This window comes from Macrotis lagotis, chromosome 5 (genome assembly GCF_037893015.1).
Source record: "Macrotis lagotis isolate mMagLag1 chromosome 5, bilby.v1.9.chrom.fasta, whole genome shotgun sequence".
NCBI classification, from domain to species: Eukaryota; Metazoa; Chordata; class Mammalia; order Peramelemorphia; family Peramelidae; genus Macrotis; species Macrotis lagotis.
In genome coordinates this window covers 246,644,537-246,672,201 of record NC_133662.1, presented here as the reverse complement: position 1 = coordinate 246,672,201, position 27,665 = coordinate 246,644,537, and the positions used below count along the sequence as shown (strand labels likewise).

The 27,665-nt window shown below is 46.2% G+C and overlaps 1 protein-coding gene across 3 annotated transcripts; it reads left to right on the top strand.

Annotated features, from left to right (window-relative positions):
* The first annotated feature begins 480 nt into the window (after positions 1-480).
* On the top strand, positions 481-25,692 carry TMEM248 (transmembrane protein 248). Of its 3 annotated transcripts, none has more exons than XM_074189288.1 (8): positions 481-706; positions 7,523-7,574; positions 16,465-16,641; positions 19,307-19,592; positions 20,694-20,844; positions 22,023-22,206; positions 23,868-24,011; positions 25,426-25,692. In XM_074189288.1, the coding sequence occupies exons 3-8, from the start codon at positions 16,474-16,476 to the stop codon at positions 25,444-25,446; spliced, it is 954 nt and encodes a 317-aa protein (XP_074045389.1). In that variant the 5' UTR covers positions 481-706; positions 7,523-7,574; positions 16,465-16,473; the 3' UTR covers positions 25,447-25,692. The 3 variants fall into 3 exon arrangements, with proteins under 3 accessions (XP_074045389.1, XP_074045388.1, XP_074045390.1); XM_074189287.1 differs by having other exon boundaries at positions 2,967-7,574; XM_074189289.1 differs by lacking the exon at positions 481-706 and adding an exon at positions 1,067-3,120.
* Positions 25,693-27,665: the final 1,973 nt, after the last annotated feature.

Sequence of the window (27,665 nt, the reverse complement as noted above, 5' to 3'; positions counted from 1 at the left end):
CGCCTCAGTGGGGCTTCTCGCGCTGCCGCTGCCAGCCCCGCGCAGGGCATCCTCCCTGGGGCGCCCGCTCCCTGCCCCTGCCCCAGGCGCGGCATGCAGGAGGCGTCTACTAAGTGCTTTCCCCAAGGCGGGGCGGGCGCGGAGACTCGGCTCCGGCTCTACCGCGCGGGGTTCGCCGGGTCGTCAGCCATTGGCCAGAGCGCCCTCGGGCCCCGCCCCTCGCCGCCCGGCCCCGCCCCGCGTTCCCGCGCCCCCGAGGAGTCTTGCTCCCGCCCGGCCGCCGTCGGGGCCGGCCGGGGTCGGGGGTCACGGCGGCGTGGTTACCCGGAAACTGCCGCGGCCCAGCGCCGGAGCCGGAGCCGGAGCCGCAGCCGGAGCCGCAGCCGGAGCCGGAGCCGGAGCCGCAGCCGGAGCCGCAGCCGGAGCCGGAGCCGCAGCCGGAGCCGGAGCCGCAGCCGGAGCCGCAGCCGGAGCCGCACCCGGAGCCGCACCCGGAGCCGCAGCCGGAGCGGCGGTCTGGGGCGGAGACGGCGGCCGCGGCCCGGCCCGTCGGCGGGATCCCGGAGCGGAGCGGGGAGCGACAGCCAGGAGCGGGCCGCGGGGAGAATGGTGCAGAGCGGCCCGGCGCCCGCGCCCGCCCCGCTGCCGCCGCCTGGGAGCGCGGCCCGCTAGCGGCCTCCGGCCCGGCCCGGCCCGCCGGCGCAGGGTGAGCGGCCCGGAGGGCGCCCCGGGGGCGGGTGGGAGCGGCCGGGCGGGCGCTCGCCGGGTCCCTCTGGGTGGTGTCGGGGCCGGGGCGCTCCCGGGGCGAGCCTCCTGCCGGGGGCCGCAGCCGCGGGGGTGCCCACCCGGCCGGGGCGCGGGCCCTTAGTGCCTATCGAGGGCGCCGAGCCCGCGGAGAGCCCCGTAACGGCAGAGGGCATCACCGGCCCGGGCGCACTCGGCCCCGGGCACCCCGGGCACCCCGCGCCGCCGCTGCTGAGAGCGCTGCCCAGCGCCGCCCGAAGTTCCCTTGCCGCAGGCCGCTCCCTTCACAACGTTGTGCTTGTGGTCCACTCTGGGCTCCAGCGAGGGTCCCCGACAGGCCCGGCCTCAGCTTTGCAGAGCCCGCTCTCCTGGTCGATTCTGGGTGCAGCATCTTTTACTTAGGCTCCGTGTAATGATTCCGATTGGCATTCTCTCAAATGCCTTTATTGAGCCAATCATTAAATAGCCGGCAGCATTCTTTCAGCATTTTCATCTTTATAAAAGTGGGATTTTGACCAGTTTGGGTACCCGAGGCCCTAGACCCTTGGATAGTCACCAGATCTGGCATTTCTTTCGGGTGACTTTTTAGGGCAGTTCTGTTCCCAAGCACCCCTCCTGTGGTTCCTTCGGATGCATGATGAAGCAATGGACTGCTAATCTTTAATACTCCACTGCAACCTTGACCACATCATGCACTATCTGAGCAGACTAATCACACTTTCAAAAACTACAATCCTTGAAATTCCGTAGCAGAAGTTCTTGCCACGTGTGCTGCCCTTTCTTCCCCCGCTGCCCTACTTAGAGGCAGCAGCTCCTCCGGCTAAGCTCCAGAATGTTCAGGACTTTCTCACTGCCTGTAGTTTAACTCCTTGGGACTTTACAACCCTGGCAGAACTCGGATGTAGTACTGGGCAGGCGCCAGAAGGAATGGTGGGGGATTTATGTGGTCATGGGATCACAAGAGAGATGGAAGAGAAACCCAAGGACATCTCCGTCCCCTCACCTTGTAGATGACTTCCTAGGTCAGACTTCTGAGCCAGCACTCGTGACTCACAGCACCGTGCCCTTTCTGCCTTCTTGGCAGAAGACACCAGCACAGATTCAGCAATGGAAAGGACCCCAGGTGTCCTTGAGGTCAAGGAAACCAGGGGTGAAGGGTTACCATGGGAAAAAGGTGGAGGGGTGGAGCTGCAGCCCCCAAATCCTTAGTTTTGTGTGTGTGCCTTTACACACCCACTACTGTGACCTGCTTCCTCCCAGGGTGGCCCAAGATCAGGCTCGTGCTGTTATCACTCCCTCATTTTTTATATATGAGGAAATTCAGGCCAGAGAAGGGAGGGGACTTCCTCAACAGGATGAATAAATAACTTGTTGAATGAATCCAAGGGTGGTAACTGGCCCTGTAGCTGCTAAAGTTGTTTTGGATACCTTGGGGGTGATAACATTTTATCCTGTGCCCTCTCTCTCACTATGGCCCAGCCAAAGTGGTCCAGTGAATCACACCCTATGACCACACCTGTCATGTAGTGGGGTTGAACTAGACCTTAGAGCCTGTCCTTAAGAAAGAAAGAAAACCTCTGGCTCTCATGATTGACCAGCAGTAGATCCCAGGCCTAACCCCACTAAGTCATTGTTTGGACCCAGACTGGCTCTATGGCAGTTGTTTCTGTTTTGCCAAAAACCCTGGGGTCTTCCCCGCCCAGACTGATTTTGTTTGTGTGGGTTTTTTTTTTTTTTACTAGGTAAAAGGGACTATTCTTTGCCTCATCTCTTACCTAGCCTTAATCACTGAATGGGCATCACCGCAGACAATCTGAGACCTAGTAAAGACTTGAACTTTAAAAAGTCCAAGGTTTCCCATTGTATCTCGGAGCCATCTCCAGTTATCCTGATCTCTATCTGGCCATTGACTGACCCCAGGTGCCTCTAGAGGAGAAAGCGAGGCTGGTGACTTTGCACAACCCTCCTCACTTAAATCAGTTCACTTGAAAATCATGGCATCACCTCCCTCTCTTATGGTCCTCTTCAAGAAGGAAAGACAAACAGCAATAATCAGTGATCCTTTATTTAGAGGAGTATTTCCCACATCTGATAATCTGCACAGATCCAAGAGTTTGAGCTTCACTAGTCCTTGCATTGGGAAGATAATGCCACTTCTCATGGTCTCCAGGACCCACTTGGGCCATTCCAGGCACTGATTTCATCTTTTTTTTGTTTCCTAGTACCTCCTGCAGCCTAGGGCTTTGCCCAGCAAGCACAGAGTAGACTTAGTAAGGCCTGTCAGATTGACAGGAAGATGTGCTTAGGACCACCACCAGCTACCCAGGGAGATCACAGCATCCATCATTGGAGTGAATTGGGTTCCAAATAAGCCTTGTGAGTGTGGTTATGATTTTTTTCCCCCCAACATTTTTGGTTGGCTTTTGGTTGAGATTATCTGGGAGCACTTGGCTTCCTATTCTCTTCTTGGGACAATATCAAAAGTAGCCATTTTCCATCCTTCAGTTGGACTGACACCACAGAGCAAGTGTGATTGTTTGAAGTACCAATTTTATTGGCACTAAGTCTCAGTTTCAGCACTTGCTGCCAAGTTGGGCAGGGAAGGCTGTTTCTTCTTCCTGTTGGCATTTCATTACCTGTACAGGAAAGTGACATCATGAAGTTTACAGCCATTTTTTTCCTTAGGTTTTTTTTTTTATCTCCTAGACATCTGAAGATTGAACCTTTGGCTAGAGCAGTGAATAATTTTTTAAGCTTCCTGTAAACGCCCTGAAATGTTGTTAGGTGACTGGGTAATCCAAGAAGTAAAGGTTGAGGGCTTTCAAGACAAGAAGTTTATTTACAATTTCATGAAATTCCCCCCCCAACTTTAAATCTATTAATGATGTCTGGTTTGGTGCCTCACCAGTGCAATTAAGAGCAGCTCCATTTTAATTTTTTAAAAAATGTTTGTTAAAGAGGTGCCTATGAAGGAACTTTGCAGAACTGATTTACCCTAAGAGTGGGGAAATCTTCTTTTGAGCTGAATGGCAGTTTTGAGACTGCAAAGGAACCTGAGAACATCCCACTGCAAGTGGAGAGGCAACCAAAAAAATACCCAGAGAGACCTGGATTCTGGCCTGGCATGATCTTGGTCAAGTCATTGGCCTCTTCCCTTCTACGTTCTCTTTTACATGAGGAAGCTGGACTAGGAGACCTTATATTGAAGTTGGGCTCCGAGTTGAAGGATAACAGAAATCCTAGCTAGTACTGTGGTTGGACTTAAGATCACTTTTTATATGTAATTTACTAATACTGGATCTGAGGTCTATAAGCTGTCTCTCCTGAGGAACCTTCTTTTTCCATTTATATCCTTCCAGTGGCATCTTTGAATTCTCTCAGCTCCCTTCTGTTTCTGAACATTCTTGAGTCAGCTCTTCATTGTTAGAGTGTCTCCAGTTACCCGTTTTAGCATCAGGATGTCTCTCCTCCCTTTTGTTGTTGCTTTCCTCAAAAAGGAATAGGTTCTCCTTTCTGCTTTCATTTCCTTTCCATACGTGCCAGACTTAACCTCCTTGCAGTCTGTCTGTTGCATTATTAGGATTGTGTGGTTGAAGATCCCAGGGGCAGCCTGCTAGCCATACTCAGGAACCACCTTCTCTGGGTATCTGTTTTAATCTCTTGGAAGCATCGGACACTGCCTCCTTGAAACTCCCTATCATGGGACTTTTTTTGCCTTTGACCTTTGTTTTGTCAGTCCTGGAATCTTAGATTAGGAAGGGACTCCATTGGCCATTTAGTTCAGTCCAGTCCCTATGGAGTGATGAATTCTGATCTTGGGTTTCATCTGGTATAGGAGGAGTTTCCTCAGCAGGGCAGCATCTGCTCTGTGGCCTGGGAGCCTTAGAGAATTGTCTTGGATTCAAGCTGGTCTTCAGATTTGAACCTTATTCCAAGGCCAGTGATCTGGGCCACCATATGTCACACTATCCAGAGGTAGCCCACTTCACCTTCAGATATTAGAGAATGGTTAAGAAATTTTTCCTTTATATTTAAGAGAAATCTTCCCTTATAACTTATACCCCTTTGCCCCTGGATAGGTCTCTGGAAACCAACAGAGGAGTAGGTACAGTGAGCCAGGAGGCCTGGTTTGAAGCTCATCTTGGAAAGTTAACCAAGTCATTGAAAGCACCCTGGACTGTCTGATGAAGTCAATGCCTCCCACCTGCCTTTCAGCGTCCACTCTTAGCTACCTCCTGGAGCCTCTGCCAAGAAGAGGGGCAGATTCTTTTTTGAGTATTTTTTCTTTTGTATTATTGAAGTCCTTGCATCCATTCTTTTCCATGTTGGGCTTTCTGTCTTGATGGTAGTGTTTACCATGTTCCTTGTGATTGTCCCCTTTCACGGAATGCTGCCGGTGTTCTATTTCACTCATCTGCTACCCTCCTAGCCGTATCCTAGTCAGTGGGCACCTGCTTTCCTCCAGTTCTTTACTCCAGGGAAGAGCCCTGCTATGGACTAGCTGTGTGACCTTGTGCAAGTCACTTCATGTTGGTCTCAGTTTCTTCATCTGCAAAATGAACTGAAGAAGGAAATGGCAAGCCACTTTAGTATCTCTACCAAGAAAACTCTACCAAGAAATAGGGTCAAAGAGTTGGACACAACTGAACAACAAATGTATCAGTCACTGTACTAAGTTCTGGGGATACAGAAAGAGGCAAAAGGTAGTGTCTCTAGCCTTAGACACTTGCCACTCACTAGTTGTGTGACCTTGGACAAGTCATTTAATCCCGATTACCTCGCATCCAGGACCATCTCCAGTCATCCTTGATTCATATCTGACCACTGGACCCAGGTGGAGAAAGTGAGGCTGGGGAATTAGCACAGCCCCCCCGACTCAAATCTAGTTCATGTGTTTGTTGTGACATCGTGGCCTTTTTCGAGAATGAAGGACAAACATCAGTCTAAGAGGAATGACCACAAGCAAATACATACAAATGAGTTCCATATAGTTTAAATAGGAAATAATGGAGAGAGGGCACAAGAATTAAGAAGGGTTGGGAAAAGTTTCCTGTAGAAGATGGGATTTTTGTTAGAACTTGAAACCAGAGGTAGAAATGAGGAGAAAGAATGGAAGACACCTCAGGAAAATACCAGGAGCCAAGGGTTGCTTTTCTTGGTTATGGATCAGCCAAGAGACTGGAGTCACTGGATCAGAGTACATGTCAGGAAATAGGTTGTAAGGGGGCTGGTTATGAATTGGAACATTTTATCTAAGATCCTGGAGGCAAGAGGCAGCCTTAGGGGTTAATTGAATAGGAAGTACCATGGTCAAACCTGAGCTTTAGGAAAATCACTAATGGCTGCATCGAGGAATGAATTAGAGTGGGAAGAGATTTGGGAGTCTCAGGCTAATTCAGTTCTCCAAGCATGAGGTGATGAGACACCAGGTCAGAGATCATGTTAGAGAAGAGATGCTGCAAAGATGAAATGGACAGACCTGGGCAAGAACGTGGGTACAGGGGTCACAACCCCTGGGATTGTGTACCTGAAGGTTTTGGGGGGGGGGTGAGTTCCTTTGACTAACACTTCCTTATCATCCTAAAGAAGGTCCTGAGCTTAGGTGATGTGCTTCTGAAGAATAGGGATCTGAACTGTGATTCTGGTGCTAAATTTGTGTTTGCTGATTGATTATTGGATTGACTCAGTAACTCCTATTGAGCTCAGCTGGGTGTTTCCCTTCTAATTTAGCTGTGGCAGCAGAGACTTGTGGTAGGGAAGAAGCCCTCACTGCCTTCAGATCCTGCCTCTGACCCTTTTCTACCTGTGTGACCTAACCTCCCAGAGCCTCCATTTCCTCATCTGTAATGTGAAAGGGGTTCAATGGCATAAAATCCATGGATCCTCCTAAATGTATGGTTTTACTGTAACTTGTACTAGTCAATTTTTATAATTGAAGTTCAGAATAGACACACAGTTTTCATTCTTTCTCCACATACACACACACACACACACACATATACAGTTATACGTTTCATCTTGTTACCTTCAGCTATATATAGTTCATTGTAGATATTCATTGTCTCATTTGGTATATTAGCAATTAATCCTTCATGCTTTATGTCATCTGCAGATTTGATAAGCAGGTCCTTGGTGCCTTAAATACACCTCTTTTAAAACCCATTGAACAGAACGGGGTCAGACAGACACAAGCCTGGGTTTTCAGTCAGTCTACACTTTAGGGAGCACTGTGGAGGAGATGGGGAGACCAAGGCTATTGAGGGGCAGGGCAATGCATGATTCCCTCCGAGGCCATAGCAGTCATGTCCACAGGTTGTTTTCATTCATTTGTTCAGCTCAAGTGACTTTATGCTTTAAAAAATAATTGTCCTTTCCCAATAATTCATGCCCACATTGACCCCTACTAGTAGCAGAGTAAAACAAAATAAACTCATTTCTGCTCTGTCTTGTCCGAGGGTTCAGACTTTGCTCAAGTGTATTCCCTGGCGGCTCTCCGGGGAGGAAGAGCATGGGCTGTTTTCAGTCCTGGGTCAGGATGACATTAATCTGAATTCTGATGTTGTGGAGGGCAGGTTTTCTCCAGGTCCCCATGCCCTTGGTTCAGCCTTTCTCAATCTGCTTTCAGTTCACATGAGGCTTCTCTGCTTTGGACAGTGCCCTCTTCTTTATGCTCATATGTTGCCTTTAGTCTAGCCATTCTCTGATCGATTGCTAGAGGGGTGGAGGTTTCCTTATCTCTGGTTTCAGTTGGCTCACAACCATTTTCTCTCCTTCCCAGTCAGAAGAGAATCCTCCTTGCTGAAGAAAACCGGAGCCAAACCAGGCCTTGAGTAAGTTTTCCATTCTCCTTATTGTGCATTCTCGCTTGGCCTTTCTATGCTCTTACCTCCTGCCTCCAGAAAAGCTCTTAACAAGGTCCTTTTCTTGGCAATTGCATTGATTATACAACTCATTATCTATTAGGCTTTCCAGGTGCCATCCCCACAGCTGGAACCTTCCCTGTGTCTGAGAAAGACAATTGAGCAAAATGTCTGATGCAGTCAATGCCTCCCACCTGCCTTTCAGTGTCCACTCTTAGCTACCTCCTGGAGCCTCTGCCAAGAAGAGGGGCATAGATTCCTTTTTGAGTATTTTTTCTTTTGTATTATTGAAGTCCTTGCATCCATTCTCTTCCATGTTGGCCTTTCTGTCTTGATGGTAGTGTTTACCATGTTCCTTGTGATTGTCCCCTTTCACGGAACGCTGCCGTGTTCTATTTCACTCATCTGTTACCCTCCTAGCCGTATCCTAGTCAGTGGGCACCTGCTTTCCTCCAGTTCTTTACTCCAGGGAAGAGCCCTGCTATGGATATTTTGATAAATGTTGGGCTTCTGTTTTTCAATTTTCTTGATATATTTGCTCAGTTGGGGATTGCTGGGGCCAAGCACAAGTAGCCAAATTAGTTTTTGTGCTTGTAAAATATCAAATTTGTTTTCAGAGTGATTGTATTAATCTATTGGACCATTCTGAACTAATATTCTCCATTTAAATGACATTTTATTAAATCTTTTTATTATGACATTATCTTCATTTCCCAGGATATCTCCAGCCCCACCCCTTCCTGGAAAGCCGTCCCCTATCAAAAAGGGGTTGGGGGTGTTCCAACAAAATAAATTAACATTGTGAAAAAATCTAATATGACTTGTAGTATTTGACATGTGTCTTTCTCTCCTTGGCAAAGGAGGAGGGGGGGCTCCCCTATCTCTTCTTTTTTTGATGGTTGTATTGGGGTTGTTCTTTCCATTTACATGAGTGTAGTCATTTTGTCTTGTTTTCCTGGTCCTCCTGGCTTCACTTCATATCAGTTTGTATAAGTCTGTACTTCTCAGTATTCGTCATATTCATTATTTTGTTCAGTCACTACAGTATGGCAGAGGCAGCTGGGTGCATAATAGACAGAATCATGAAGACCTGAGTTCAGATTTGGCCTCAGCTACTTAACTAGCTGAATGACCTTAGGCAAGTCACTCTCTTTGTCTCAGTTTCCTCATCTGTAAAATGAGGACCACAATAGCACTGCCCTCCCAGTTGAGATTCTATCTGTAAAGCACTTCACATAGGTGCCATATAGAATATTGTGATGGGGGAATGGACCTTTATTTTTCTTATTGATCTCCTTGGGAACATTTGAATGAATGAACTAATGAATGAAAAAACTTTTATTAATCACTGACTGTTTGCCAGATAGTGCACTAAGTGATACCAAAGCAAACAAACAAAACAAGCCAGGCAGTCTCTTTCCTCAGGGGTTCCGATTCTACTGGAGGAGGGAAAGGGGAGAGTAGTTTAGAGATGGGAAGGTCCAGTAGCCTTGTTCCAGGGAGGATGATTTGAGAACTCACCTGTCAAAGCCTGCAGTCCCATTGACCCAGCCCACAGTCCTTCAAGTGGAAGAGCATGTTCAGAGAGCAGGAAATCACCAGAATGGAGTGGAGTCTGTGGGTTGGTGAGTCATTGGTCCTGGCGGCCTTCTCCAGGATAAACCCATCTTTTAAAAATGAGAGCTCTGAGCTTCATGCTCAGTCATATCTCTGTGCATCTACCCTACAACGGGGAATCATTTTATTCCCAAGGACCACCTGAATGCCCCACTATCACCTCTCCCTATCACTGTCCTTCCTGACCTCTCGGCATCAGACTTCAATCTTTCTCTCAGACTCAGGGCTTGGGGTCTTCTGAGACCGCTCCCTCCTTTCCATATTGTCAAGATATCATCCATTCTTCCCTTGAAATGCCTCATGGGTCTCTCCCTTCTCTTCTCCCAGGCTAGGCCCTTCTCACTCTATATTTGGATTATTCCAGCCAGAGACACTGCCAGGCTGGGTGACCTGGGCTCGACACTCACTTCAAACCTCAGTTTCCTCATCTGTGAAATAAAGGGGTTATACTCACTTTCCTCCAAGAGCACTTCTTTCCAGTTTCAAATCTGCAATCTGAGGATCCTGTGAATTTTTGTGACATTAGACACTCTCTGACCCCTGCCCTGTCCCTGTCTCTTGGATCCTGCATTCTCAATCATGTCCTCTCCCTTCAGAATTCACTGCAAATCTCTCTTTGTCTTCTCAACCCAATCTTACTTCTCTGGGCCCCAGTGGGGGCCCTTCCCTCCTGTCTGCTGGGTGTTGGGTTCACCTTTGTTCTCACTGTTGCCTCTCATTCTTTCCCTCAATCTCCATGGCTTTTCTGGATCCAGCAACGTGTCTCTTTGACCCTGGTCATGTACAATCGATTACTGCTACTATCCTGTTTTCTTCTATTCATCCCTTTGTCACTTATACTTGCTGATCTTGGATTTGGAGTGTAAGCCCCTCTTGGGCAGGTGATGTTTTGTACCCGCAGTGCCTCTCAGAGTGCCAGTTGGAGGCCCAGTCCCTAGAATCACGGGCTTCCAGATTGAGAGCTGGACTGGATCTTTGGTTGTCTTGACCAATACCTCCCCCCCCCCCCACTTTTGTGGAGGAGAAAACAGTCCAGAGACTTGAAGGGCCTGGGATCTAGCTTTCTTTCCCAGGCGGTTATTGATTCCATTTTGAGCACTTGATTCTGTTCACGAGTCCTGCATTGGGGCTTCATTTTGCCCTCTGGAGCTTCTCTGACAGGAGCCAAGGGCCACTCACAGGAATGTTGAGAATGTGCCTCGGCCCAGCAGTCCCCAGGAACCTCCCTGAAAGTCCGTAGGGAGCCTCTGGCCTGTGTTTCAGTCTGGGTCAGGCTCCAGCCAGCTGGGTGATCACCACACTGGCCCCTCACTCTTTGGAGTCTGAGTTTGCTCATTGGTATGTCAGGGAAGATGCTGTTGGAGGAGTGGGGAAGCCCCAAGGGACCCAACCTCTGCTCCCAGCTGAGCTACTCTAGCCTTCCAAGGCATGATCTGGCAGGGGGGCTTCCTCTGATGGGGCAGAACCTTCCCTGGCATGTTTCAGAGGCACCTGGGCTGCTTACCAGCTGAAAGGGCTGGGACCCTCTGGGTGGTTTCCCCATTCATGATCATCAGCTGAGCTCCTGGAGAATAAATTCTGTGGACTATGTGAGTCAAACCAGCTGATTTTCCCCATGGGGGTGTGTGTGAAACAAGGCTTGGTTGCCTCCTCATGGGCTAGAGATGGCTGCTTCTGGTCTTAAAGGTAGAAAATGTGACATCCTTGGGGAGAGAGAAACATCACCCCCCACTGTGCAGAGGATGGCCTTTGCAGGCCACTGAGGCAGATGCAGAGTCCAGGCCTTCTGAACTCTGAGACTGCTTACTGCCTTTTGAGTTCATGCATGGTTAATTATCACAGAACAGAATAGTAACTCCTTGGATGGGATTGGATTTAATATGACTAGACTAACAGTAGACTTGCCATAATTCAGATTTTCCTTCTTTAAGTACCTTGAACACAGGATGCACTTTGTATTCTCAGTCGGTAAGTATTTATTGTGTGTTTTCTGTATACTGGGGATCAAAAGAGAAAAACCACACTGGTCCCTCCTCCTGGGGGGCTCCATGCTAGAGGAGGAGACATCCTGTGCAGGGGCAAGACACCAGGCAGACTGGGGAGGTGACCAGAGTATCTGAGGGAAGAAGGGTCCCAGGTACTGTGGGAGAGTTTAGAGTGTTTCTGGAGTTGGCTTCTGTTGGCTCTCTGCTGTACCAGATCCCTTCATCAGGCTCATGTTTAAAGTTTTATTAACACTGGTTGCTTCTACATCCCTTTTATTCCTGAATATGCTGCACTAGCCTCGATGACCATGGAGGTCCCTTCAGCTCTAGATAAGTGACTTGAGAACATAGAGGCTGTGTAATCAGTGCTGGCATTAGAGTCAGTTGTTCATCTTTCCATCGAGATAGGGATCATCTGTTGCCCCAAACGGCCTGGGAGATGGGGGATGGGGGATGCTTGCTGTCCACCATGAAGTTGATAAGCAGAATGTGGGGTTGTCCGGCAAAGCCTTCTGCAAGCAGACAATGCTTCAAGGTAATCAGGAAATCCTGAATCGTTATAGGGAGAGGTTTAGAACCCCCTCTCTCCTTTTTACAAACTCAGTAGGTCAAGAATTGTGACCCCTGCTTGTGTTTCCTTTCACTCCTTGTTAGTGAAGGAAATGAATTGAATTGATCCCTAAAGAAGTTTCCTGACTGTGGGAGGGCCGGAAGATCAGCTTGTTTACTACTCATATGCTTGTTGACCTGTTGGTTTCTTTGGAGAATCCCCCTTCGAGAAAGGACTGAGTGACCTGTAGCTTCACCCTTTAGTTACCTCATTTCCATTGGACTCTTGCTTTTTTTTTTTTCTATTTCACATATTCAGGCACCTTGTGAAACATAAACTTTTCAATCTCATAATTTCCCCACTTCCATTAGGAACCCCCTTTGTGGAAAGGAGCCCAGAATTCTAGGAAACCTCTCGGCCCGCACCATTTGAGAAGGCACAATCTTTCCAGAAGCCTTCTGGACTTAATTTCTTCTGGTTTTGCACCTTAATCCTTTAATATCTATCTCCAAATAGAACCTTTCAAGGAAGCTGAATTTGACTTGATCAAGTCAATGGACTAAGCATTTCCTTTGAATTTTTTTCTTTTTCTAAAATTGTATTTTCTTATGTGTTTTCTCTTCACCAGCACCCCTAAAAGAACACTCTGCCGAAACACAAGTCACCTTTGTTCCAGATAACACTTGTCAGGGCTAAAAGCAGAATAATTCCTGGGGTAGGATCTTGCAGCGGAGAAAAGTTTAGCAAGGAAACATTTTAATTTGATGTTTTCAGGATAAGTTTGCAAAGGATGGGTGATTAGCTTTGAGGCTCTGAAATGGCTGGCCTGGCTCTTATCTGATTTTGTGTAAAACTGGGTGTCACTTGTTTATGTATTTCCTAATAGCAGTATCTCTGAATTTAATCGCAGTTGTTTGTAGAGTATTGCCTCTGGATGAGGATTTAGAGATCATCTCATCCAGCCTCTCATTTTACAAAGGAAGAACCAGAGTCTCATGGTGGTGAGATGACTGGCCTAAGGTCACATAGTATGTTAGTACTACTAGACATAGCCGAGGAAAAAGAGAACAGAAGGGATGCCCCTTGTGTCCAGGAGCACCCAGAACGGCACTTCCTAGAGGAATAAAGAACTGGAAATGAGGCAAAAAATTATTTTGTTCAGTTTTTTGTTTTTGTTTTGGCACTAAGTTTTCATGAACACAGTTTCCAGGTGGTGAGCTTCCTGCCTCATCTTTACATAGAAATGAAAGAGAGAAGGCCCCTTTGTTAGGGGAGAAGCAGCTGTTTGGTGGCTTGGAAGCTTGGATCATCTCTGCTTCTTCTGCTCCCTGTTCTTAGTCTTGCTGACCAGGGAACTGGCCTACAATAAAGGCCAGGCCAGGGCCCTCTGGTTTCTCTTACAAACTTGTCTCCTCTGGCTCCCTCTCCTCGTACAGTGCCACAAATCCTAACTTTGAAAATAGTTTTTTGATTAGAGGCCAGAGAATGTTGTTGTTTATAAAACATTTCTATTTTTAAAAAATTTTGATGCCTTTTCTTTTGGATCATCATAATTTCTAAAGCCATCTCTTCTCCGCAATTAGATGGTCACCCCTTCCCCCTGACCTTGTTAAAATGATTAAAAGAAAAAGAAAACCGTTCAGAAAACCCAGTGTCCTGATGGCAAGATCTAACATGCATCATCCTCTGTTAGTGAAAGGAAGGGGGGGGGCATTTTCTCAGCCCTTCTCATAGAAGGCCCTTCAAGGCCACCTCACCCAACCCCCACATTTTACAGACAAAGGGCCACAAGAGACTTCCCAAGGGTCCCATAGCTGGGATTTGAACCCAGGTTTTCCTGCCTCCAGGCTCAGATCTCTCCACTGTATCATGATGTTCCTAAGTTCCATTACTTTTATAGACTCCCATTCAAGAAGATTTTAATATCTCTACCCTGTGCCATCAGTGGCCACCCAAGTCGTGGTGGAATTCTGTAAGCAGAGTATCAGATGATAGCCCTGCCACGGCATGCCAAAAAGATGAAAAGGAAAGGGAACAAAACTAACAATAAGTAAATGAGATTGCTATAATATGACAAAGCATGGCATGTTTCCATGGTACAGTGAAGTCTTGGTGTTTGGGATTGGTTCTGATCTATGAACAGAATGTTGTGGGCACTTTACTTAGTGATGGCTCTGAGAGATAACCTCCTCGAAGGCAGGAATAAACTTTGTGACCAGAATAAGCATTCAGGTAATTTGGATGAATGAATTCAATGCTTCCCTTAGCAATTGCCAACCGAACTAATTTGGGCAACTACTGCAATAAACTCCTCAAACGGACCTGTCTTTAAATCCAGCCTCAGATGGTTTCTAGCTGTGTGACCCTGGGCAAGTCATTTAACTCTGACTGCCTTGCATCCAAAGCCATCTCCAGTCATCCTGATTCCTATCTGGCCACTGGACCCAGAAGGCTGTGGAGGAGAAGGTGAGACTGGTGACTTAAGGCATAGCCTTAACCCCCCCACCCCCCCCACTCAATTCACTTGCCTGTCATGACATCACCTCCCTGATGTCATGCATGGTCTTCTTCAAGAACAGAGGACAAACACCATCACCAATTAAACTATCTTATTACTCCAGTAGGGTCCTGGGTACTCCAGCTTGCTCAAAGACCTCTGTCTCCTCTTCTCATTTTTTTAAATAATATTTTTATTCCCAGTTGCACATAGAAGCTAATTTCAACATTATTTTTTTTAAAGTTTTGAGTCCAGATTCTCTCCCTCTTCCAAATTTTGAGTGCATATTCTCTCCTGTCCATTCTCCTCCTGAGACAGTAAGCAATTTGATATAGGTTATACATGTGCAGTTTGCAACACATTTTCATACTAAGTCATGTGTTGTAAGAGAAAATATAAAAAAACCATGAAAAAAATAAAGTGAAAACAGTATGCTTCAATCTGCATTCAGATTCCATCAGCATTTTTCATCATGAGTCCTTTGGAATTGTCTTAGATGTATTACTAAGAATAGCCAAGTCTTCCCAGTGTTCTCCTGGTTTTACTCCCTTTAGTTTGTATCAGTTCGAGGAGTTCTTTCCAGCTTTTTCTGAAATTTTCCTGCTGGCTATTTCTTATATTCCATTACAGTATTCCATTACAATCATGTACCACAACTATGCCCTTCTTCGATGGGTTTTGTGCCCTAGCTCATGTTGGCAGTGGTGTGTTAGGTAGGTTGGAGCTCGAGGAAAGGGATTTAGACAGAGATTCCTCAAGGAGTTTATTGCAGTAGTCACAACAGGAGCTGAGGCTAAGGGAAAGGTGTGAAAAGAAAGAAGAAATCGATAGATGGAAGAGAGATTTCAGAGACTGGAAGTGGGTTTGGGGTGGGGAGGAGAGGAGAGGAAGGTACAAAGCCTTAGGTCATTACATCGTCCATGGGCCCTCATCACCTAAGACTCCATTCTGCAGGATGCTAGGAGGTAAGCCACCCGGCTTGAAGGCTCTCTCTCTCCTGCCTGAGAACTATCTGGGCTTTGTCTCCCTCCCTGTCCATCAGCACAGTTTGGCCCCTGACAGCAGGGGATTGAAATCTCAGCCCTCCGAGTAGAACAGTCATTTTCTGGTCTTTCATCTTCTCCTGTAGCAGCTGTGTGATTAAACCCTCTGAACCTAGGTCTGGAGGCCTTCTGGAAGAACTCACTTCTTGTGTAGAGGCAGAAAAACCCAAACTCCTGAACTTAGACTTGTGATTCCAGGACATGCCTTGATAGTGTGAGGAAGGACTTAGAATGACTTGAGAGAGAGAGTGTGAGTAAACATGAGTGTGTGTGTAGCTATATTTTCAGTCTTCTACCGTCAAGGGCACAACAGCCACAAAAACGGTTGTCAGACATTACATGTAGAGATGACAGAGTTTTTGATAATAAAATTATTGTGTCTTTTTCTCCCCTCTCCATCAACTTGATGTCTACCAGTTGGCTGACCTTCCATCTTTCTCCCCTTGGGGTTGTATCAGGCTCATAAGAATAGGCTATTTAGTTTCCTTTAATGGAAACTCACACGATCTGGGCCTTCTTGTCTACTTGAGATCAAATTATATTTTCTTTGGGGGCTCATGTTGCATCTTGAGATTGGGCTCTTTTTCTATGAAGCCTACACCATGGCTTACAACTTGACTCATTTATCTGAATATAGGCCACTTTCCTTCCCTCCGAAGAGAAATCTCTTGGAAAGAAAAGCAATCCATATGGCTAGCTGACTGTAGAGATGTTGATATCATAAACACTGAACAGTGGCACAGATTTAAAAACCAGTGGTCACAAGTAGAGCCACAAGGACTTTACAGGTCATTTAATATAACTTCTTTTAAAGTCAAGGAGACTGAGACCAGGGGAGGCCTTGCACCCCAGATCCTCGACATTTTACCCCTTGCAGATAGTTCAGGTTTTACACATAGCCCAGATTTTGCACAAAATTGCAATGTATATTTTCACTAACAGAATAACTATTTTTGTTGGTAGCAAGGGAAACCAAACACCTCTTCTTTTTAAAATGTTTAATTCATGTTGCCATGCATTTTGCATTATGCCAGTTGGCCAGCTCCTTTTCAAGTGAGTTGGTCACATTTCTCATTTTCAGGAATGAGCAACTTTTTCAAAAGGTGACCTTTTGAGGTTGTTTGATTTTTTGAAATGTCTTTTCTCTTCTCTGCTGTGCTCCCTTTAGGTGGAACTAATGAGAATAATGTTTAACATCAATCCCTTGGAGAACCTGAAGGCTCATATCAGTAGCCGCCCTCCACTTGTCGTGTTTATGGTCAGCGTGAGTGCCATGGCCATTGCTTTCTTGACCCTAGGCTATTTCTTTAAAATAAAGGAGATCAAGTCACCAGAAATGGCAGAGGTAAGGGAACACTCTAGATTCTTCTTCACTTGACATTGGGTGGGCTTTGTGGGAATGGGAAAAGCAACAACAGCCTCTTTGGGATGACATGTCTTAATTTGAATTTTTTTCCTAGAAAAGGCCTTATTAGAGTCAAACAGAACATGACTCCCTTTCGTTTTCCCCTTACCAAAAACCTCTTAGGTATTATATGCCCTTTTAGTCAAGATCTTGGTTTATTCTTCTAGTTAAAGAATAGTTAATGTGAACCTCTACGGTCTAATTTTTGTCTCAAGACTGTCAATGAAGTCAGAAGGCCTTTGCCTTTTGAAGCTACATCATAGCTCACCCAAGCGAACGACTTGATTCATTTATCTGAATGTAAGCCAGCTTTTCCTTCCTTCCAAAGGAGAAATCTCTTTGAAAGAAAAAAAAATTCATGGATAAGTAGCTATAGAGGTGTTGGTGTCACAGACATTCAACAAGAACCCCTTGCTTCCCCTTTCAAACTCTATGACATAACAGGTCTGCCTTGGTGGAGGGAGTTTTCCTGATGGAAGTTCCCTCCACTGATTAAATTGCAGCTCTGTTCTCCTCCTCCCAAGTCTATGTCCAGTGGTGCTTCCAGAGAGATGGTTTGGGGCATTCATCAAGTTTTCCTGGGTGTTTGTATCAGGAATGTCCAGAGGTTGGGACTCAGGGGACTCCAGGTTGGCATTCAGAATGGAGGAGAGCAGCTTCCCCTTTTATAGTTGTGGAACTACAGGCCCTATGAAATCATGTGTCTTGCCCCCAGTCATATAGATAATAATTGTCAGAAGCAGAATTTAAACCCAGGCCTCTGGCACCGGTGGTTTTAGAAAAGACTTATCCTCATTTCAAATGAACTTGTAAGTACTATACTCTGGAGATTTCTGAATTAAATGATTTAAAAAACAAAATCATCTTGAAATACATTTGCTTATTTCATACCTCCTAATTTATACTGGACACAACTTTCTGATGAATTAAGTTATCAGAAAAGTGCTTTTTAGGGTATGTAAAAGAGTTTCTGACTCACTTTCCTTTAAGAACTAGTCTTGGGAGAGCATCTTTTTTCCCTAAGCTCTGTGTTGTCTATGAAAAAATGAGATGTGGACTATAAAGATTCAAGTTGTCTTTGTGATGAAGGGGAGAGATAGTGACGGTGGTTCACTGTATTGTCAGGACCCTGACTCTTCCCTGTGCTTAATGAGATTCTACAATCTGTCTCATGATCACTTTCTAAGTGTTGATGGTCAGAGAGAACAGAAGGAGCCAAGTCAATGACCTCATAGGGCCTGCTGTTCCTCATTATAAGCTTTTAATCAAAACTCTTTCAGCTGTAGACCCATGAAACCTTTTCCTAGCATGCTTTTGAGAAGAAACATGAGTTTTCCCAGTCAGAGATGGTTTTGAATGGACTCAATGGGAGGAGAATTCCAAGGTTTTGCAGGTTTGAGATTGTCGTGGTGAATCCAGAGCCTTCATTTCTTCATCAAATCAATTCAGTTCCACCAGCATTTATTAAGTGGCTAGTGTGTTCAAGACACTGGGTTTAAAAGATGGCCCAGCAGGGTTATAGACCTAAATGGAGCTGCTTTCATCACATCCAAGATCCAGTCACTGACCTTGAATAGAGAACAGGAAGAAAGGCAAATGCACCTTCCTTTGGGCTCAATGGGAGGATAAGCAGCTTTTGATAAATGATAGCCACACAGGAGACAGAAAGCAAAGAGTATTTCAGTGAGAATTGTTGGAGGAAGTTACTTGTATGTCTCACTTTGGAAATCAGCATTGTGCTTCTGCTAAAATTAATATAGGCCTTGTCATTTCCAAAATTGCCTTGATGTGACCCATTGCATGCACATATATTTGGCATGCTCTCAAGATCTGTAATCATTAGATCTTTTAGATGTAAAAAAGATATCTTCAGCTAATATTTGAAAACTGACTTCTCTCTTCAGGATGAGGTCTAGAGTCTATTATAATATAGTATAATATAATAAATGTAATAAATATAATATAAACAATTGATATAATATAATAAGATTTGATATTCACTGAGGATTGTTGGGAGGAACAAGACTTTGTGGAAGAATGCTGTTCAGCATAAAGAGAGCTGAGATCATTTATAATAAGTTCAAGTCACAGCTTTGGGAGCTTTTGTGTCATCTTTGTCTGACTGGCCTCTTCATGTCTAAGGATGACATGCAGTTTTCATTACTAGAATTTCTCCTGTCTCAGGTGGACCCCATGTAGATATGGCTTAGTTCCATAGCTTATATAACAAGCAGTCAGTGAAAGGAAAGGATTGCTTGCCTCTGAGATCATAAATATGAAAATATTTTGAAAAAGTGACAACCACCTACAGATGAAAAGTGATAATGGTGTTCCTTAGAAAGAGCTGTGATCTCCTCAATGTGGCCCATTTTTTGTGGTCACTGTTGATCACAGCCCTTTTGTGACCAAGAGAAGTTCATCATCTGATCATTGGCCAAGATGGTTCTCTTTGACCTTAGCCAGACTGGTTCTCAGACCTGTCTTGTGATGTTTTTGTAGCATGGAAGGAGCTAGTGGACTGCAGCCTTGGTGGCCCCCCACTTTGGAACCCCTGAGACCCTAGCCTAGGCTTCAGGCTATCTCATGGCTTTGTTCTTTGTTTAAGGACTGGAACACCTTCCTTCTGAGGTTTAATGACCTGGACTTGTGTGTTTCGGAAAATGAAACTTTAAAGCATCTTCTGAATGACACCGCCACCTCAGAGACCGCAGTGACCAGTGGACAGGCCCGATCAGCCACCCAGGCCCCACAGGCCCTCGAGGACTCTGGCCCCACCAACATTTCTGTTGCCATCACTCTGACCTTGGACCCACTGAAACCCTTTGGAGGGTACTCCCGCAATGTCACACACCTATATTCCACCATTTTGGGCCACCAGATTGGGCTTTCGGGTACGTTGGTATCTTTTTCCTTAAGCTTTGTTCTTCTCAATTTTCCCCATAGTCAGCAGCTAGTATAGGGCCAATACAGCCCACCAGAACATAGAACATCTTAACTGCCAGACTCTGATTGGGATTCAGATTCTTGTCTCAGGTGTTCATTCAGTACTGACCCAAAATAGCCTTTTAAGTCTGCTGTGTGTTCTGAAGTAAACTCCAGTCTCATCTTATTATCCTTGGGGTCAAATATAAATTTCTATAATTGGCCTTGAAGGTCCTATCGTACTATACACCAGTCTACCTTTCTAACCTTCCCATAACTCTCTGGTCTGGCCAAACCGGCCTCTTTTGTGGGCTCCCCACCCCATGTCTAGAATTCTCTCTCTCTGTATCCTTTTTTCCTCCCTGAATCTCCATCTTCTTTGCTGTTGGTGCCCCGACTCCTCACTAAAATATTCTTGTGCTCATCATGTCCGTGCTTTGTTATCTACTTGTCAGTACACATGTCAAATATTCCCCTGAGAAGACTTTTTGATGATTCCTTTTTCTCTCCTTGTATTCCTGGGGCCTCATGCATGGTGTAGACTTGCATTTATTCAGAACCATGGAGGTCTTAGGAGATGCATAGACTTTGCTTCTAACCTCAAAAAACTTCTAAGATCAGACAAGACCCTAAACACAAGATGGGCTGTTAATGCTCTAGAACCCCAGAGGGGCCAGGGAAGTGCTGGGGCTTGCTCCCCTGAAGGTTTCCGGGAACTCCTGGTCCTTGGGTGTCCCCGATGACTGAGCTTTAGGGTATGACTGTTGCCTCCTGGAGAGCTCAGGGGTGGGCCTCTCCCTCTGGCAGGCTGCTTCTCCTTGCCCATGTTCTCAGATCCCAGTACGCTGGGACCCTGATCCCTTTACCCTCTTTTTGTGATTCCCAGTTGAGCAGATGCTTCCCATGTACATTTCCTTTGTAAGTTCCAATACATTCCTAAAACCTTGAAAACTTGCTGTGCAGGGATATGGTTGGGAGTGATTTGTCTGTCCTCTTACCCTTGGGCAGTGAGAAAAGTTTAGCTCCAGTTAGATCTTCCTCTCCTCGCTCAGACTGTTTCTTTTTCACAGGTAGAGAAGCCCACGAGGAGATCAATATTACGTTTACGTTGCCTGCGGCATGGAACTCTGATGACTGTGTGCTCCATGGCCACTGTGAGCAGGTAGTCTTCACCGCCTGTATGACTGTCACAGCTGCCACCAATGTGTTTCCTGTTACTGTGTAAGTGTACCCCAGACTTATTGGGGCTGCTCTCAATGTATACAGAAAACATTCATCAAGCTTGCCCAGAGTGACCAGGATCTCTTGGAAGATCCCTTTTAAGCAGAGGAGAATGAATTCTGAATTCTCCTATTGGAACCTCTAGCGATCCCTGGCAGAGACCTGATGACCTAATGTCAGAGACCTGCTGAGATGAAAGGTGTCAGTAATAAATACCGTATGAATTAGCAGTCATAGATATCTGGTGTGGTAGAAGACATGGGACATGGAAGCCAGACCTGGGGCCTAAGTCTCCCACCAGACCCAGCTTCTTCCCCTCCCCTCATCATGAAGGTGATGCTGCCATTTCAGAGACTCAGTTGACCCCCCCCCCCCCAGGGGCTCCTCCCAGGTTAACTAGGCTTTTCTGTGAACTTTTCTTTGTTCACTGTCAGAGGATCTGGAGCAGGAGGAGAGCAGGATGGGGAGGTAGAAAGAGCCTGTTTTGGCACTGGAGGACCTCCGTTCAAATCTCAGCTGTGTGACCCTAAGCCAGCCAATTCTTCCTGGGCCTTCTTTTTTCCTCCTGTAATATGAAGGGTCAGACTCAGCAGTCTCTGAGGTGCCTTCTGGCTCTAAATTAGGAACCTCAGACTGGGTCAGCTTGGATCCTCCAGATCTTAGAAATCTATGATTCTCTAGCATGTCCCCCCACCCCCACCCCCACTCCTTTGGAAGGGCCTGAGAAGTCTTACTCATCTTCCTCAAAGAATCCAGAAAAGCTAAAAGAATGTAGCCAGGGTCTGCCAGCTAGTGAGGGGAGATCTCGGGTCTTTGTGTGATAGCACATGTCAGGGAAGTGTATCTGCTTCCCTCTGGAGCCAGAGCCACTTCATATCCATTTTCCCAGAGTCTCTGACCCACGATGTTCCCATTGGGCGTTCGAATTAGGTACATGAGCCCGCCATTGGGATGAGAGCATTTAGCCTGAGTCCACAGTAGCCCCCTTGGGTTTTCTGCCCATACTTCCCCACCTGCTGGACCCCACTGAGTTGGGGCTATTTGTGTCCAAGCAGAAACCGCCATCCCATGTTCATGGACCCAGCAGGTCCTGTGTATAGATGGCAACTCTCCTTCCCACGGAGCCAGCAGCCAGGGAGTGAGTGGTGCAAATGATGGTTTTCTCCTTCTTTCTCCAGACAACCACCACATTGTATCCCTGAGACCTACAGCAACGCCACGCTTTGGTACAAAGTCTTCACCACCGTCAGGGACTCAAATACGAAATATGCGCAAGATTATAATCCTTTCTGGTGTTACAAAGGGGCCATCGGGAAGGTCTACCACACTTTAAACCCCAAGCTCACTGTCATCGTGCCAGATGTAAGTGACCTAAGCCTCCTGGAGTAGTAGGCACTGGGGTCAGAATGATCAGCCATTGCTTTCGTTCTGTTCTTTTCATTTCTGTCCAACTTCATAAGCACTTGCTACATGTGCCAACATTGTCAGGGACCCCGGAGATAGAGGGCCCTTTTCTGGGGAGTCTGAGGAGCCTGTGCAGAACTCTGGTCAGACAATCCCCGAAGACCTTGAGATAGATTGTGCTCTGAATGCAGCACATTCCAGAAGAACACAGAGAGCTGGACTGGAGGGTTCTGAGTAGGGCCTCCTGTGGATGTGCAGCACAAGCTTTCCTGTATCAGGAGCCTGAAGGGGTTTAGGAAGGGTGGAAGACAGGGAGCCATGGAACCTACTTGATAGGCTGCAGGCTGCTTTGGCCAACCTCCAGGTTATTCTTGCCATTGAAAGCTTAGAGTGGGATTATCTCAATCTCCCAAATTGGAAGGGACCCAAGGCAGGTTGGGTATCTCCTTGGACAGCATGAGGGTCAGATTTGGGGGTCATCCAACTTTCCTCTAAAGCCCTCCACTTCAAGGGTCCCCTCATCTCCTTGAGGACTTTTGTCTAGCTCTGATTCTTAGGAGGTCTCTCCTTATATTGGGTCAAAATCTGTTTGCTTTCATTTCTGCATTGAAGAAGTTGTGGTTCTCCCATGGCTCTCCCCTTGTCTTGTTGATAAACCCCTCCTTTACTAGAGAGAGCTAGTTGATGAGCGTAGGTGAAAGATTACTTTTTTTTTCAACTTATGTGTTGTTTAATCAGTAAACTCTGAAAAAAAAACCCATCAGAATTGTGTCACTTTAACAGTCTAGCCTTTGCAAACCCTTTGTTCCAAACAGTTAGGTGATAGAAAATTTAAAATATAATTAGAGAATTATCATATAGGTCATGTAAAAGGGGGAGAAGGAAACTAGTTGAGGCTTTAGTGTTTTGGTGGAAAACATCACAGCTCTTGCTGACCCATAAATACATCATTCGGCACCATCGTTTGGAAGTGAGCCAATTTCACACAAATCTTTCCCAGAAAGGTCACCACCAAGCCTCAAGACTAGTTAGTGTATTTTAACAAAAATGTTTTTAAGCTTGAACAAAATGTAGGTTCTGGCCATGGCCACAAAACCCTAACCTTTGAGGAGGCAGAGGCAGTTGGTTTTGTATCTGTGGCATCTTCACCATGGTTTGTCTTCCGTGACATGCAGAACTGACACAAAGAAGTAGATACAGAATCACGGGAGAAGGGATGGGCCGGGGTGCTAAAGGACAGTCTTGGCTATGGGGGTGGGGACCAAGGGTGAAGAGAGGGTGGGGAATGGAGCATCCAGCAGATGGGCCAGTTTGACTGGTTCTTCTTGGTAGCATTTAAGCCACGTGACTTTTAGTCTTTTGGAATTCAGAAAAAGAAACCTCTTCTCAGAAACCTATAGAATATGGGGCTTTGTAAGCTGGGGTCCCTGAACTTGTCTTTAAAACATATTTTGACAATGATTTTGATGTAATTGGTTTCTCTTGTTATCTGACATCATTTATCTTTAGGGGTCCGTGACCCACCCCCCCCCCCATGAAATGGCCAGCATTGCTCACCCACCTGTTCTCTGACTGACCACCACTGCTCAGCTGGGTTTTTTCTCTTTCTCTTTGGGCAGGATGATCGCTCCTTGATAAATCTGCATCTCATGCACACCAGCTATTTCCTCTTTGTGATGGTGATTACGATGTTCTGCTACGCAGTCATCAAGGGTAGACCAAGCAAACTGCGACAAAGCAATTCAGAATTCTGCCCAGAAAAGGTAAGCAGGAAGATGGGAGCTGCTGGGCAGCATGGGAAAAGTCACCTGCCTGGCATGCTGGGGCGGTGTAGTTCAGACAGGCGGATGAGTGTCTCCTCCCAGGCCAGCTTCTGCTGCAGCAGCTTCATTTTGCTGACCACCTGAAAAAGAAGAAACCAGACTTGAGGGGAGAGAGCCCTATTCCATAAGCAAAGTGTCTTGGAGCCTCCATCTCTGAATTCTTGTGTCCACCACTTTTCCTTTGAAGAACAGTGACAGATTTTTTTTCTTGTCCTTTCATCGTGGCCCTGCCTAGAATCTTCCCGGTGTGAGTTGGGTCTTGACTGAGTGACTTGTTCCCCCTCCTCAGCTTTCTCCTCACCTGCTCTGTTGGTCTGAGCAGATCCCAGGAGAAGAGAGGGGCACAGGCGCAAATATATATCTATTTAGAGGTGTGATACTAGGCAATGGGGAAAATAATCTTTACCCTTCCCTTATATTAGGGGGATTCAACCTATACAGAGAGAAGAAAATACGAAGTAATAGAGTTTTGGGTGGGGGCAGGGAATAGTTAACAATTCTGAAGCATTAAGATGGTCCTTTATTGTGGAAGACCACAATGACATCACTATGTTAGAGACAAGTTACGATGCATTCAACAGGGGCTGATCAGACCAAACAGTCCATTTGAGCATCTGGAGTGTTTACTCTAAACTTCCATATCTCATGTTTCCTTTGAGCTGCTTCCATTCTACTTTGCCCAGCTAGGTGGTACAGTGGATAGAGCACTGAGTCAGGAGGATGAGAGTTCAAATCCTGCCTCAGACATTTGCCACTTATTAGCTGTGTGACCTTAGGCAAGTCACTTAACACTGATTGCCTCACATCCAGGGCCATCTCCAGGCTTCCTGATCATATCTGGCCACTGGACCCAGACAGCTCTAGAGGAGAAAATGAGGCTGGTGACCTAGCATAGCCCCCCTCACTCAAATCCAATTAATGTGCTTGTCACGGCATAGGTCAAACAAACATCATTCTGCCTTGCCCATAGGACCCAGCCCCCTCTCTGATGAGGGCATGCCATGCTGGGTGGTCTTTTGCCAGTGTCTCCCCTATAGTACAGTCCAAGTTTCACAGGCATAGAGCTCTTATGAGAAGCAGCCCTTGAGATGAGCCTGAAGGAAGCTTGGGATTCTCAGAGAGGGAAGTGAATCAGGAGGTACAACCAGGGTAAAGTTGTAGCAATGGGAGATGAATCCTGTGAAACAGGAGGAAATAGGAGATGGGTCCATTTGCTGAGGGCAAAAAGGTGCAATAAATGAATGGAAAGGATCCCCTAGACTGGCTGGCGAGCAGAGCCCATAGATGCTGATGGGGATTGAAGCCTGGGGCTTTCCCCATGCTGATGGGTCCCTCTGCCTCTGCTCTGTTCCAGGTGGCTTTGGCTGAAGCCTAGTCCTGCGAGTTCCCTTTTCTGTGAGTGACTGAAAGAATCGCAGTCGTTGCCTGCTGAGCCCGGCCTGTATCTGGACACTCTGTGAATATATTATCTGGCAATGTTGGGTTATTCCAACCAAAGACATTTCAAGTGCCTGTTCATTGATTTGTACATATTTATAAAAGAAAAAAAATATATTCGGAAACTGGTCAGCTGATGCACTCGCTCTGCACCAGGGTGTGACTAGAACCTTTCAATCTTTTACCTGTGGACTTCGCCTGTGTTTGTGTAAATATGTTATCTATGTGGCTCCATCGGTCAGAGTGGATCCTGTGGCCTGGAGGCATTGGAGCCGGCTCAAGACCTCTGCCAGCGTCTCAAAGGAAACAGATTTCCTGTCAGAGGGTGTTGGATTTGGTCTTTGTTTCAGCCCAGCAGTAAGATGTGTATGGTGGCATTTGATCTGTATGCAGCTTAGGCAGGATAGCACGTTTCCAAAGCCACTGATCCAGGGCCCGAGTTCAGTGTGTTCCTTGTGGCTTAATGAGGATAGCGACAACAATAATAATCCCTGTTCTCCACTTTGCTCTTTGCTTGCAAGAAGAGATAATCCATCTTTCTTTTGGGGGATGAAGAAAAATTGAAACACATATTCAATTCAATCATTTTAATACTGCTGTAGTTAGGACAAACTTGTGCTTTTATCCCAAGTAAAGCAAATATTTAAAAGATGAATCCCTTTTGAAGCCATCACCATGTTAAATGCTAAGTTTCATTTTTGTGTGGACTGTGAAAAGACATGACCTCGGTGGGCTCTGCAGCAGGATGCTTCCCAGTCATTTTTTTCCTTCCTTTCTTGGCCTTTCTCTTCTTTAAAATGAAAAGGCAGTTTCCTTGGGCCAAGGAGCTGGCTGTGTCACCCTCCACTCTGAAGGGTAGGGAGGAAATCCAGGGGACTGAACAAAACCAGAAGATGCTAAGTTCATCCCTCCTCGTTTTTCTCCAAGGCTTCAGGAGCAGAGTTGCTAACCCTGGAACAACCGTGTTTGTGAAATCTGGCGCTGGAGGCCGGCTTCGGTTGATTCGTCTTCCTTCAGTGAAAGCCAGATGTGTCTTAGTCCTTTGGGACTCTGGTCGTCTCATTTCTTCCCTTGATTTTCCTTTTCTCGTGGTGGTTTGATCTGCCCCCCCCCTTTTTTTAAGAATTTGTATTACCTTTTCTAATACAGTCCTTTTATGATTTCTCCTCAGTCTGCAAGAAGAAAAAGCATTTTGTAAACGTCCCCACACATCTAAAATGGGGGTGTCTTGATAACCCTTTATCATTAAGGACCTTTTACGTCTTGCTTTTGGCTTATGTTGCAGAGGCCATCGAATTAAGGCTTTGGAAATAGCAGCCCTTTTATCAGGGGTCCTCAGACCTCGCTACTTTGGTCTGGAGACTCTGGATGCCAGACTCCCCTAGAAGGAAAACTGCTGTGGGCCTTTTCCCAGAAGACTCTGAGACAGGCCACTGCCAGGGACCTGGTGTTTCAGTGTTTCTCTTGAGTACATTTTCAAGCACAATAATCATATTTTTCTGATAGACAATGGTTTTTTTTTTTCCTGTATGGTCTTTGTTGCCGACATGAGGCATGGGTAACTTGTTGAATGTAGTTTTCTTTCTGGAGTTCCAGACAGGAGCAGATTTGGAAATCACTTGGGTTTGGTTTCCAGAAATGTCTTACATTAAAAGGCTTCCAGATTTTAGTTGAAGCTGCTACTGACTTAGAATCCTGATGAAGTGAAGCTATACGCTATACGATAGATTTATAGTGTGCGTGTGTGTGTGTGTGTGTGTGTGTGTGTGTGTGTGTGTGTTTGGGGGGTGGGGGATGCAGCTGAAAAAAAATTAATTTTTCCTGATCTGTCCTGCTCTCAGCTTGTCATATATGTGTGCATCTGTAAACACCCATATTGCTGATCTTTGATGTTTTAATTAAAGAGAGTGGGGTGGGGTGGGGAACTGATAGCCCGGGAAGAAATGAAGTCAAGAATGGTGCTAGGAAGTGCCAAAAAGTGCCCCAAAACATAGCTTAGCTTAAGGTAAGATGAAAAATAATATTCATTTTTTTTGTTGTTGTTGAGCAAGCAACTGTCAGAGGGCAGAAGCCCGAAGTGTAGCATATTGGAGATGTGCCACTGATGTATTTGAAGGGCAAGGAATAGATAGCCCCCAGGCCAGATTTGAGATCGGG

Bases quoted from the DNA above. Each gene is read 5' to 3' on its own strand.
- TMEM248 (XM_074189288.1), top strand. From the start codon at position 16,474: ATGAGAATAATGTTTAACATCAATCCCTTGGAGAACCTGAAGGCTCAT. The intron at 16,642-19,306 runs GTAAGGGAACAC...TCTTTGTTTAAG, and splicing joins AGTCACCAGAAATGGCAGAG to GACTGGAACACCTTCCTTCT. The intron at 24,012-25,425 runs GTAAGCAGGAAG...GCTCTGTTCCAG, and splicing joins CAGAATTCTGCCCAGAAAAG to GTGGCTTTGGCTGAAGCCTA.